We start from the raw sequence: 13775 nt of genomic DNA, 5'->3' as shown, positions 1-13775 counted from the left end.
CTGCATTTGCTATGTGCAATACTCCGTTGCATATAATACCAACGAAACAGCACAACCCGACACAAGCTATTCTTGGATTCTTTAACCATTCACTTTTGACGAAACAAAAGAAACTCCTCTCCCGTTGCTAAAAATTCCTTGTGTATAATGTCAGCTAACACGTCTTCACTTTCTGACGTGAGCATGTTCATTTTTAAAAATGAACACAAATATTTGCCCGATAAATTTTCGTGTTCGTTTAAAGTTAAATGAACAAACACAAACACGAATGTAAAATCTTTTCAACTCAAAATAGCAATATGATTATTTAGAAAATAAAGAAAAATAATAAAAGAAAAGAATAACTGATTATTTATATAAAGAACTCCAGTTATTATTGAATTCCAATTATTATTGTTGCCTACTATTGAAATTATTGTTGTGAAAAATGTAGAGCAACTTTACATAATTTTAGCTTACTTCCTATTACCTTGAATACATAACAGCACCCCATGTATTATATATTTCAGAGCAGCAACCCGCAAGAACAAATAAATATATGGTTAAAAAATAAAAATGAAAATATGGATGAAAATGCATATTGACCTGTTAACTCAAACCAAACATAATTAATTTTGATGAGTTGATAATATCATACATACGCAAAACAACAGCGGCCAGAAATAACAAAACAATATACAAAAATGAAAATTCCGATGCATATATGTATGCAAAATAATTCTCCTCAATTTCATTCTTTCTTTATACGTGAACACTCTGAAATACACCTAAAAGATACCCCCGTTAACTTAAGAAGGAAACCTGCCAAAACAATCGAAAGATCAGACCAACTGGTGTAGGCCTACATTATAGCTTCCAGTATCATGTATTCGATAGGCTTATTGTATTCGAAAGTCAAATGACAATGATAATACTTAATAGAAAAATCTTGCTATACAACTTAACAAAACTAATTTCCTTGTTCTAATGGTTACTTGTTCATATCTATGTTAGTGGTTGGTCATAGATTCAAATTACCAATAGTGATACATATTTCCAATATATATTTTTGGTTTAGATAATTATTTCATATTTTTCATACATCAAATAGATTTTAATTTAATTTAGGTTGCTACATGTTTGTTTTCTAATTTTATATTGGGTTTGGTTTAGGAAGTTCATGCGTATTTTTTGTATTTTTATTGTGTTTGGTTTATTGTTTATTTATTGTATTTGGTTTAAAACGTTATAAGTGTGTAAGCGCACGCGTGTGTATAACAAATAAATTTTATCAATGTTATATAAAGATTTAAAGCGACCGCCGCGTAAGAAGTTTACAGTTTTAAATGTTAAGTAAAACATTATATTATAAAAATGAGTTTAGTGCATAAGTTTAAAGTGTTTACTCAAAAGTTTATATTTCGAGTTAATAGATATTCATGACAGAAGAAAAACGGCCATGGTCGAAAAAAGATGATGGATCTGCCTAGTCCATTCAGCCCAAATTATCACAAAAGAATTACTTTATACATGTATTTATAATTTAATCATCCTAATGTAAATTTTACACACAATCATCTCAACTTCATGAGTTATCGCATGATTTTGTTTTCGGTGAATGCATCTTCTTGCTAGAATCTCAAAATCAACATATAATTTTTTTTATTGGCTCCTTTTATATTTCATAGAAACATCCAAACGATTTACAATGAAGTGGCAGGTAAGCGGACAACAAGCTGCGCCGCAAACCCCTTTTGGATAGCAAACTCAATCCGACTAAAAACAAAGTTTTGATTCTTATGGGCTGATACGTTACTATACACAACTTTCTAAACCCTATTCAAAAGGTCCACGGCATCCGAAGCTAAGAAGCCAAAAGTGTCAAAGGCGAAGGGGGATAAACACGTGCTGATTCTCCAAACAAGCTCTCTCGTGTTTAGCAACCTTGCCCGATGCCGTCTTCAATGCTGTCTGGCCTGCTACAAATCCAGTGTCCCTAATCCCAACAAGAGGGGACACTCCTGTGAGGTTGACACAAGCGTATTTTCCCCCTACCCACCCAAAAACAAGTATATCGGCCGGTCGTAATGTAGATCTTCCTTCTTGAGGATCCGTAAGAAAGTTTACGGGGGCTTCCTTTTTAGCCGAAATTCTGGCTCGTTTAAGAACATCGCATAGAATATCCCTCACCAAATCATGCCTGTACTTAAACCCAGGCAACTCTTTGCAGTGAACCGCATGCTCGCCAAAAGAATCCAAACAAACCTTACGGCAAACCGGGCACGGCTCATCTACCGGAAACAAAGGGATCATTAACCGATACTTCAGGATGGCCCGGTACTCCAAAGCCGACATATGTTGGCCCAATCCTTCAATAGGGAGAACACTTAAGAAATCTTGAGCCGGAGGAGCCCGAAGACACTCAAACGCCGCTTTCTGACGAGGGGATATGAAACATATAAAAACTCATCACAATGTTTTCATAGCTTAACGGTACCATCCTTGTCTTGTTTAATATGTATACCCGAAACACTCATATCCTTTAAGTAACAAATGCGCATGGTGTATTTTGGATCAATGTTACATACTCAATGCCATAGAGTCAAGCAACACCTTTGCTAGCAACTATAGATATTTTGGCAGATCAAGCACATGAACAATTATACAATATAGATACTTTTGATTATAGGTTGTTATGGAGGGCATATGATGATTTGGGAGGTGGTTGAGAAAAAAACGAAAACATTTGGTGAAGAGTTTAGGGGTCATGTCTAATATCATGTCAAGCATCAAAGAGTTAGATGATAGCTAGCGTCACCATCAATATGAGAAAACTTACCTCGACCATGGTAATTAGTTGTATTTATTTATATAAATAGTGATTAAAGAGATGGAAACAATTACATAAATAAATCGAAGGTTTTTGTTAGACTAATAGATAGCGAATAAGCCATTTTTATTTTGGTGGAGTGGTTAGGAGTTTGACTTTAGGTATTCTAAGGATTTCTTTCGTTTGACACCACGGGTTTGAGTCCCACTTATATATCATATTCTTGGATTTAAGTATGGATGAAACACCACTGGGTAGATTAGGCCTCACGACATCTAACCCCTGTATGAGCAATTATTCTAGGGGTTTTGTTTGAACTAGTCGTTAAAAACTATTATTATGTCTTTAATAGATCAAACTAATTTCTCACAGAGGTTAAAATCATAGTTAAGCGATTTGAAGAGTTTGAAAGTACTTTTATTTATTAGGAAATGAATAAAATCATTTGATTAGAACAGTAAAAGAAATAAGTTATAAAAATTTAATAAACATCAAACAAATTGTTTGTGTTTGATGCCAATTGTTTATTAAATTTTTATAAATTTAAAGAAGAGTCCTAAGATGGAGTAGATGGATCAATTGTTTGAACACTATAGAGGGAACAATCAAGATGAATGGTGTACAAAAGCAGGGTGACACAAATGTGGCAAAAACACGTTTTAGAAACCTAAATTTAAAAGGATACTAGTTCACATGAATGACACAGTGGGGAAGCACTTGAGGGGCTACACTTTATGAGATAGGCCTAGTGCCAATAGTTGGAGGGAGCAAAGAAATGTATGAGGACTTATACGTGATTACGACATTTGAAAATGTAATTTATTCATCAGTAAGCATATAAGAAATATACTGAACGATTTTAAAAAAACATGTTTAGTGAGTTTTCGAGCCTCCATTGACAAATTTAAGTATGAACAAAATGTGTTTTTAACCTATGACCATCCATGTGAGAGGTACATGTTTGAATCAACAAATATAAATTACACCAGTGCTGAAGTTTGAATATGTGACCTCCCAACTGAGAGGCATGCGCCTTTATCAAATGGACTAGCATCACATTGATCAACCATGGTTATGATATTATGAAAAAATGTATAGATTTATTTATATTTCCTTATTAATCTCCATTCTGATATAATTATATTGATTGTATATGCATTATGTATTATTCAAAAGTAATGTTGACTCTCAATAATTAGCGAACTTGCTAAAAAAAGTTTTAAGCTCATTCTATCACGTTTCACCCTACAAAGTATTGACAACATTAAGAATATGGATAAACAATTACACATATATAGCTTATTTAATCGGCTCATAATTCAGGAAAAACATGTCCTACTTCATGGTTGAACAACAATTTTGTATTACTTCGTTAACTCTCTTAATGAATTCTGTGAAATCTTCAAACAAAAAGCCATAGAATCAGTAATGTATAAATGATTTTATTTGTAACATATTAATGCTTTAATCCGGAGAAGGAACTAAAAAAAATAATTAGACATGAAATATGGAACGAATAAATCATGTTTTTTCCTAGTTCTGCCATAATTACACAAAATGTTGAATTAAATATATAAATACCATCATCAAGTAACCATAACCAATAATTGTTAGGAATTCCTTTGAGTCCTCATTAAATACCTGCACTTATATACAACTTGATTACAAATATTCTGTATTCATACATCCTTTACATGAAAATAAAAAACAAAAAAAATTAAATTCGTATAATAATAATAATAATTTAAAATGATGACAAAAATTCATCTTCAGATTCAGTTATATTTATTTACTGTGGGGTCATGTCATCTTCAAGCCATAATAATATCCATGTAAGTGGGTTTCCCTCTCAAGCTTCTTTGGTTTGGTTGTTGGTAAAAACGACATCTCGATTGTCGTCCGACTAGTAAAGTATTCAAAAACATTCGTATTCATTTTATTTTGAGTTGAGATCTTGAAATAAAACACTCTTTATTTCTTCTTCTTCTTTGTTTACATAATAATAATAATAATAATAATAATAATAATAATAATAATTCCAGATTCCTTTCAACAAATTTTGAATCCCTTCATTTCTCTTCTCATGGGATTCCACCAGAAATCCAACTGCCACCTGTCCTCCTCCTCCTCCTCATTACTTGTTTGATCCAGTTAGGGTTTCAGATCAATCAAATGTGTCAACAACAACAAGAATAAGAAGATCTAGTTAGGGTTTCTGTATATCATATATTCATGGCCACCACAAAGCGTGCTTATAAGCTACGTATCCTTTACTTGCTTATTATTATTATTATTATCATTCTCCTTTACTATTCATCTTTAAACACTTATTCAATCTCTTTTCTTTATATATACATGCTAAATGTATGTATGCTTCTGACTTCAATTGGAAATTATTGGAAGCTAGGGTTTTGTTTTTATATAGGGAGGTTTGTTTTGAATCTAGTTGTGGATATTGTGAACTTGACTTCATTTGATTTATAGAAGAATTTGTAGCTAATGCTTCGCTCGGCCTTTTCGTGATCTAGGGAAGTGTTTTGGGTTATATATGCTAAATGTATGTATTTTTGTGATTTCAATTCGAAGTTATTGGAATTAGGGCTTTGTGTGTGGACTTGACCTAATTTGATTTATAGAGGAGTTTGTAGCTCATGCTTCCACTGTGGATTGTTTAAAAATTGGCAGGAAATCTTATGTGTGCTAAATGTATGTATATTTGAATCAGAAATTATTGGAAATTAGGGTTCTGTCTTTATATAGGGAAGTTTTGAGTCTAGTTGTGGAAATTGTGAACTTAACCTTATGTCATTTATAGAGGAATTTGTAGCTCATGCTTCCACTGTGAATTGTTTAAAAATCGGGAGAAAATCTTCGAGATTGCTTGTTACTGGAGGCGAAGATCACAAGGTTAATCTATGGGCTATTGGAAAACCAAATGCTATCCAGGTAAATTACACATCATACTGCCGTTTTATGTGTTTATCTGGATCTCTACTCATTTTTTGGTGCTACAGAGTTTGTCGGGCCATTCAAGTGGAATTGATTCTGTCAGCCTGGATTCTTCTGAAGTACTGGTAGCAGCTGGAGCTGCAAGTGGGACAATTAAGTTGTGGGATTTAGAAGAAGCAAAAAGTATGTTTGCTATATGATGATTGTAATCTGTTAGTTTATTGACTGTTATTTGTTTTATTCATTTTTTTTCCGCAGTTGTTCGGACTCTTACCGGTCATCGGTCGAATTGTATATCACTTGATTTCCATCCATTTGGGGAGTTTTTTGCTTCGGGGTCTTTAGATACAAATTTAAAAATATGGGATATAAGACGGAAAGGGTGTATACATACATACAAAGGTCACACACGGGGTGTGAATGCAATAAGATTTACACCTGATGGTCGTTGGGTAGTTTCTGGTGGAGAAGACAACAGTGTAAAGGTCAGACTGCCTTTTGTTTTCAATTTTTTTCATAATGCATGTCTAAATTAAATGGTTATATAATGCTGGAAATATGGAATGCTCTGACAGCTGTGGGATTTAACTGCGGGAAAGCTATTACATGATTTCAAGTCTCATGAAGGCCAGGTCCAATGCATAGATTTTCATCCAAACGAGTTCCTGATGGCTACAGGTTGGAACTTTTATGCTGCAAATGCTTGTTTTCATGTGCTTGTTGGTGCCAATATTGTTGATTTGTTAATGTGAACAAAAAGTTTGCAGTTTTTTTTAGAGTTTCAATTGTTATTATGCTTTTGATAATGGTTGATCAAGAAGAAGCATTTCTTGTGTTTAAATGCTGTCAATGAAAACAATACTATCCTACTCATGTATTAATCAGCTTAATGAATTATCCTTGTAAGATTGGCAGCTTGTTAAGAATCAGCTTCTTTGCTGTTAATTTTTATCGTTATTAATTCTTATTTGACTACAATGAGAACATAAATATATTTTATGTTAAATTTTGGTTCATCTTTTATGTATAGGTTATTGCAATGATAGTCAATCACTCCAGTAAATATATGTTTTTATACTTACTACGTTTTTCAAGCATAATATAATCTTTTTTGTTTACATTTCTGTCCGTCAGGTTCTGCTGATAAAACCGTCAAATTCTGGGATCTTGAGACTTTGGAACTCATAGGTTCTGCTGGTCCAGAGGTAAAATACCGTGTGGTCTATATGTCTAGACAATATCATTTTCTAATTCCATTTTGTATTATATGGGACACACATTATACTTTTCTTCCTTTTGTTTTCATTTCAGACCAGTGGAGTACGTTGTATGACATTCAATCCTGATGGGAGAACCCTTCTATGTGGTTTGCATGAGAGCCTAAAGGTGGTATCTTTTCATATGCATATCTTTTGATAAAAAAAAGTTACAAAACATTGCGAAGCATACTCATTATATGTATTTCAGGTGTTCTCATGGGAACCAATTAGAACTCATGATGCTGTGGATGTGGGATGGTCAAAATTGTCAGATCTTAATATGCATGAAGGGAAGCTTCTTGGCTGCTCTTACAATCAAAGCTGTGTAGGAGTTTGGGTTGTAGATATCTCGGTAATATATAGTATTCTTGGTTACTAGTTTGACTGTTTTGACTATGGCATATTGTTTTTGCATTTCAGACTCTTGTTTCTCATGCAACCTTTGTTTCATGCAGAGAACTGAACCATATAAAGTTTCAAAGTCTAACGGTCATCAAGACCAAATATCTAACTCAAGTGGAAACCACTCAATTTTGGCTGAAAATACCACGAAACCTAGTTTGGGAAGGCTATCCGTTTCACAAACTTCAGATCCGATTGCAAAGGAAACAAAATCCTTGGGGAGGCTTTCAGTTACTCAAAACTCAGAACCAACTAACAAGGAGTACAAAACCTTCTCATGTATGTCTTTTTTGTTCTCTACTTGATAATTGGAGTATGTTATGGTATCTGCCCATGCTGTTTGGTTAAAATTGTGAAAATGGTCATTGTGATATTCAAAGTTTTGACAATTTCGCCCCTGCCCCAAGTACAATGACCAAAATACCCTCATCCTCAATTTATGAATTTCTTCGTGGTTTCTTTTTTTGTTCTTTCAAACCCAAATTCGCATTATGTTTCTACTATTTATCTTGTGTGTAATGCTTAAGACATTAATACTATGTTGTGTACTAAATGAAGCCACAGGAAATGTAGCTGGTATTCCTCAAAAGGTTTATCCCAATGTTGTCCAGAAGATCAGTCCAACTGCTTCAGTTTCAGCTAGCAGTGCACCAACTGCTTCAAAGCGAACTGTTACAAAAAGCCAGTCAACACAAAATGTATCAACTTTTAATAGGTTAGATGTTGCACCTGTAACAAAAAACCAATCAACACAAAATGCATCAACTTTTAATAGGTTAGATGTTGCACCTGTAATTGTGCCAAGAAACAATGTGGAATTAAGAAGAGAGGGTATTTCTGGAAGAGTGACACCAACGGTTGTACTTTCAAAAACATCTGATTCTCGCAAGTTTACAAATATCAAGAATGAAGCAGAGAAACCATTATCTTCTGTACAATCTGTGAGTGACCCAAGTGACGTTGAATCAAGTCAAGTAGCTGACAGAAATAATTTTACTTCAATGAAAAACTTGGCTTTTGAAATTCCTGCAAAAGAGTCGAACTTTGAAAATGACAGTCGTCATCAGAATATAGCAAATGAGTCAGTCCCAAGCTACCAGCCTGAAATATGTAAGTCTATAATTCTCTGAACTTGTATATTTGTTCTCCTATAAACAAAAATTTGAATGCATCTACAAATCTGCAATATATATTTTGGATTTTGGAATTTCAGCTAGTTTTTAACATGGCTCTATCTCTAAATATGGCAACTAAAGATATTGTTGTGTGAATTATTGCAGATGAAGGACGTCTTCCACGTGCAAACAGAGATGCTTTTTCTATGGAAAGAAAACGGACAGGTATAACTGTACAATGCCAATATTTGTTAATGGATTCAATTGTTAAGCCATCAACAAACATGAATTTTGATGATATTAAACTAGATAAATATTTTATATCCAGGAAGAACACGTACACTTGTTTCTACTTGGGACAGAAAAGAAAGGCCTCCTTATGACACTCTTTCTTCTAGAAGCATCTCTGATAGTAGCTCTACTGTCAATAAGCTACCAAATACTGTGGTATGACACTTTTTTTTGTCTTTATTTTAATAAAACTTGATCTTTGTTACTTAAAAGAGTGTAACTTTTTTGGACTGTCTTCAAATTGTTGACGTAACTTTAGGTCCTTAACATGCAAAATTGATAAATTTACAATTGTAAACTAGCTATTTGAGTAATATTTTACAGCTCCTGCACTGAAATTATTATTTAAAAACGTTTATACAGTCAGTGCAGACGCTTGTTTTGTTTTATTTATTATTTTTTCAAAATAAGGTCTCACTTGTTTTCTTCTCGTATAATATTCAATTTGTGCAGAAACAGTTAACTGAATCCACTGTGAAGGAAACAGGGCCCATATCAGAGGACGATGCCATTGTAGATATCATGGGAAGACATGATCAATTTGTATCCTCGATGCAGACTCGTCTAGCCAAGCTACAGGTTACTAATGTTTTGTTAGTTATTCTTTTTGGAAGTTTTACACAAACATGTCATGCTCATTAGTTCACAAAAATCCGTTATATAATTATTAAACTTATTGCTGCGAAGAGTACTTGAAAACAGATGGTTATTTATGTTGTCTGCAGATGATTCGTAGATGCTGGGACAGAAATGATATTAAAGGAGCCATTAATGCATTGTCGAGAATGTCTGATCATGCTGTGAGCACTTTGTTTCTGTGTCACTCGTATTACTTGTTTATAATTTTTGTTTCTTGGATAAAATTTTAAATTCTGAGTCCCTACTTTTGTATAATGGTGCAGGTAACTGCAGATATTATCAGCCTTTTGACTGAAAAGATTGATACCATCACCTTGGATGTTTGTTCTTCTTTACTGCCTCTCCTCAATAGCCTCCTGGACAGTGACATGGATAGGTATATGATTATGCATATTAGTTATAAAGATAGCGTTAATTGCTATATGGAAAACACAAAGTAACATCTCTTTTTGGCAAATACAAAAAAGATTTACTTTAGGAAACCTGTTTTTTCGCATTTATTTTTGTTTTAATTTATATGTTCCTGCATCCAGTGTCGAGTGTGTCTAAGACCATTTTTATTCACAACCCAACCCAAACCAAACCAACCTTAATAGAAAATTAATTTCTTCTCTTCAACCTACACAACCCAACCCAACCCAACCCAACTTTTATTTATTTATATATATATATATATATATATATATATATATGTGATTTAGTTTTTAATTTATTCTATTAAATATATTATAAAAAATAAAAATGTTTATATCTAAATGTTCAAAAAAAAGAAACTAAACAATACTGTTTTTTAGATTTTATGAAACTAGACAATTAAATTTCATTTCAAATCTAATAACTTTTTTACAAGTTTTAACAAAAAGACCGTTTTAACAAAAATTTAAAAAATCATATTGAAAAAATTTATATTAAAAAAAATTTATATTGAAATGTTTATAAAAAAAATAAAGAAGACTGTTTTTATATTCTTTTTTTAAAAGGTTAAATACTATAAGTAATTAAACAAAAATCAAATTATTAATAAAACTAATTGTTGCTAAAACAAAAAAAGAAAATTCATACAACCACTTATGGGCTGACATGTGCCATACAACCCATGGCAACCCAAGATTGCCACATCAACCAGGTTGTGATGGTAAATTGATTTTTCCTTTTTCTTTTTTAATTTTTCATGGCTACCTAAAGATGGTCTAAGAGGTTGCACTTACAATCCAAATGTTGAGTACAAAGTCAAGTTTAAGATTGTGTCCATGTGGATGTATTTAAGTAAAGTTGTAACATCAAATGGCATCCAAAAAATACATTGGAGTAGGCAAACATATTAGTAAAAGGGCGTATCTGACCAATGCTCAAATATTTAGAATGCTGTTTAATGAAAGACGAAAGCTTACCAAAAAATACGATACATTCTTTGTGACCACACAAAAAGTGAATTGTTGTTTCATGCTGTGAATTTCAAGCGATGATATATGTTTATCTAACTTTCTTGATCTTGTGTATTTTTTTATTTATTTCTAGGCATCGGGGAGTATCAATAGAGTTACTGCTTAAACTGGTACGAGTATTTGGTTCGGTGATATATTCCTCTTTACAAGCATCAGCCTCTGTTGGTGTTGATATTGAGGCAGAGCAAAGGTATGTTAGACTTGCATTAATTAATTTTGCCGGTTGCAATTCCGACCTGTTTATGGGTGGATTGGTTGATTTGGGTTATCCTTTTGTCTCTAAATGGTTAAATGGTACTCCCTCCGTCCCATTAAAGTGTCCATATTTCCTTTTTTGTTTGTCCCATTACAAATGTCCACTTTTAAGATTTATTAACCAATTTCCAAATTTACCCTTAAACTCTCACAACTAGCATTAATAAACAATATTGATGGACCCATTTTCCAAGGGCATTATTGTCATTTGGTAAGCAAAAAAAGTAATCATTCAATCTACCTTGAAATTTGTGTTTTTCAAATCATGACACTTTTAATGGGATGGAGGGAGTATATTTTTAAACTAATTACCTAACAACTGGGAATTGCCAAACATGTTGAAAGTGATGGTTTCAACCATGTTTGTGGGTCACTGGTCAAAATTTGAAGTTTTTTGTCTGGTAATTTTTGAATTAGGTCTAGGGGTAGTTGAGTCTTTTGATACATGTTTTTTTATTTGGTATTTGTTTTGTTTAGAAATTTTGTAAGGTTAATTTAAGTTTGATTTAGTTTATATGTTTAGTCAAATTAGGGTTGCTTGGTGAATAAGGGACTAGTCTATTTAAAGAGTTTTTGGCTAATTGTTATATACGATCGATCAAAGGTTTTAGATCAAATCCCAATTGTTTTGTGTCTGTTTTGAAATTATAATTTGTTGCAGGTTGGAGCGGTGCAACCTGTGCTATCTGGAGCTTGAAAAGGTCAAACGTTCATTGCCACTCATAACAAGGTGTGTTTTCGCTTCACATTTTCTTTCCAAGATTTAATAAAAGGCATCTAAACAATGATATATTCTTCTAGACGGGGCGGAACAATTGCCAAGTTAGCACATGAGTTGAATCTTGCACTTCAAGAAGTGTCATGAGTTTGGGTGAAAGAATTACTTGAAACAGATTAGGGTTTGCTTTTTAGGCTAGGAAAATTTGAAAAGTTCAACTGCAGTGTTGGGGTGATGATGTACATTTGATTGTGCATGCATAATCATGATTAACTAAGCTAATGTATCCTTCGAAGACTAATTGAGTTTTTGGAGGCCAAACAGCCGGACATACTTACGGTCAAGGAGTCAACGACTGACTAATCGAGACGTGTCCAAGTTAGTAAATATTTTTGAGTTTATTTGAGTGAGGAGATAATGATCCATTGGTTCATTTATGAATATACTACCAGTTGATTAATGTTGAGATTGATTACGTTCAAAATGTATTTGTTTTGTGTAACTTGATTGTAGTAGGCATGGCATGGTTCTTTTTAAGTTGTGAATACTACCCACCTTTTGGCTTGAAAAACACCCATTGGTGATATTTAAAGTCCACGTCTTTCTTGAGCCTAATGCCAGACTGATTTGAGATTTGTCTATGGTGTTACAGTCAGTCTCCCGTCTCCTTGTAAACTCATTGAGGAATGATGATGTTTTCCCTACCATCCAATTAATACTACAGTTTGGTGCTCATTATTATGATAATTACAACTATACTATAATATTACCCTACAAGGAAGTAGAGGTGCACAAATCGGGTTCAACTGGAAAACCCCAACCGGTTCGAAACCGGTTTTTTCACACCGGGTTGTAAAATGGCACCGGTTCCAATCAAGAACCGGTTCGGTTCCCGACCCGAACCGATGCCCAGATATGCTAACTTTTAAGAACCGGGTAGGGTATGAACCGGAACCGGTTTTTACGTAAAAACCGGTTCCACCGTTTTTTTTTGAAATTTAAATATCATAGCCGTTAGGAACCGGTTCCAACGGCTATATAGCCGTTTTTGACCGTTGGAACCGGTTTTTTAATTATAAATAGGTTATTTTTTTACTCTAAATAGCAAGGTTTGTTTGTGTACTTGTTAAACCACTTCCAAAACACACTCCAAACCACAATTAACCTTAAACCGACAACAAATGGCAACTAATGATGACGTTATGTTGATCGAAACAACAAGATGCCCCGATGTTTGGGTTCATTATGATTTGTGTCTCATGACCGACTCACATGAGTTGGCACGTTGCAAATATTGCTCGAAGTTTCTTAAAGCAGGGTCCAACTCGACATTACGAAAACATACGAATAAGTATTGTCGAGAGAAAAGAAGTTTGGAAGCTAAAAAAACGGAAGTGGGAGAGTCGTCCGGCTCTACAACCCAAAAATAAGTATTCCCGGATTAAAACGACGGACTTTGTTTTTTATGTTTTAGTTGTTATGTTTAGTATCGTTTATGTTTTAATAATGTTTGTAATAGTTACTTTTTAAATAAATAAAATGTTCGTCGTTATTAAAAAAGTAACAAAAATTATTCATGAGTAACAAAAGTAATTATAATAAAACAAATCAAAACTAAATATTATTTGAACAATTTACAAATAATTTTACCAAAACAAATAATTACAACTCTTCTTCGTTTTCATTCTTGTCTTCACCCTCGTCTTCGTTATCGGAAGAAACCCCGTCCTCCGCCTCCTCATCATGAATATGACGCTCTATTGGTATTTCGTCTTCAAAGTTCGCCTTGTGTTGTACACGATCCACCGCATCCAGATGGTCCTTTAGGCAAATGCAAACCTCTAGAGACTCGGGAGTTAGTTTTGTTCTTCGCATAGATAACACCCTCCCACT

General features: G+C 33.5%; 1 protein-coding gene across 1 annotated transcript; it reads left to right on the top strand.

The window, feature by feature from the left end:
- The first annotated feature begins 4869 nt into the window (after positions 1 to 4869).
- LOC143532480 (katanin p80 WD40 repeat-containing subunit B1 homolog KTN80.4-like) lies at positions 4870 to 12479 on the top strand. The gene is made up of 18 exons (XM_077027515.1): positions 4870 to 5072; positions 5625 to 5755; positions 5824 to 5941; positions 6017 to 6243; positions 6334 to 6436; positions 6893 to 6963; positions 7070 to 7144; positions 7226 to 7369; positions 7473 to 7698; positions 7978 to 8529; positions 8700 to 8759; positions 8863 to 8981; positions 9279 to 9404; positions 9551 to 9625; positions 9728 to 9840; positions 10983 to 11099; positions 11826 to 11894; positions 11966 to 12479. The coding sequence occupies exons 1-18, from the start codon at positions 5042 to 5044 to the stop codon at positions 12027 to 12029; spliced, it is 2421 nt and encodes an 806-aa protein (XP_076883630.1). The 5' UTR covers positions 4870 to 5041; the 3' UTR covers positions 12030 to 12479.
- Positions 12480 to 13775: the final 1296 nt, after the last annotated feature.

Source organism: Bidens hawaiensis, unplaced genomic scaffold (genome assembly GCF_021521415.1).
Source record: "Bidens hawaiensis isolate Kalapana, Puna unplaced genomic scaffold, B.hawaiensis_p1.1 tig00009447_1, whole genome shotgun sequence".
In the NCBI taxonomy this organism is placed as follows: Eukaryota; Viridiplantae; Streptophyta; class Magnoliopsida; order Asterales; family Asteraceae; genus Bidens; species Bidens hawaiensis.
Note: the sequence above shows the minus strand (reverse complement) of the source record. Positions and strands in the feature narration are given on the sequence as shown.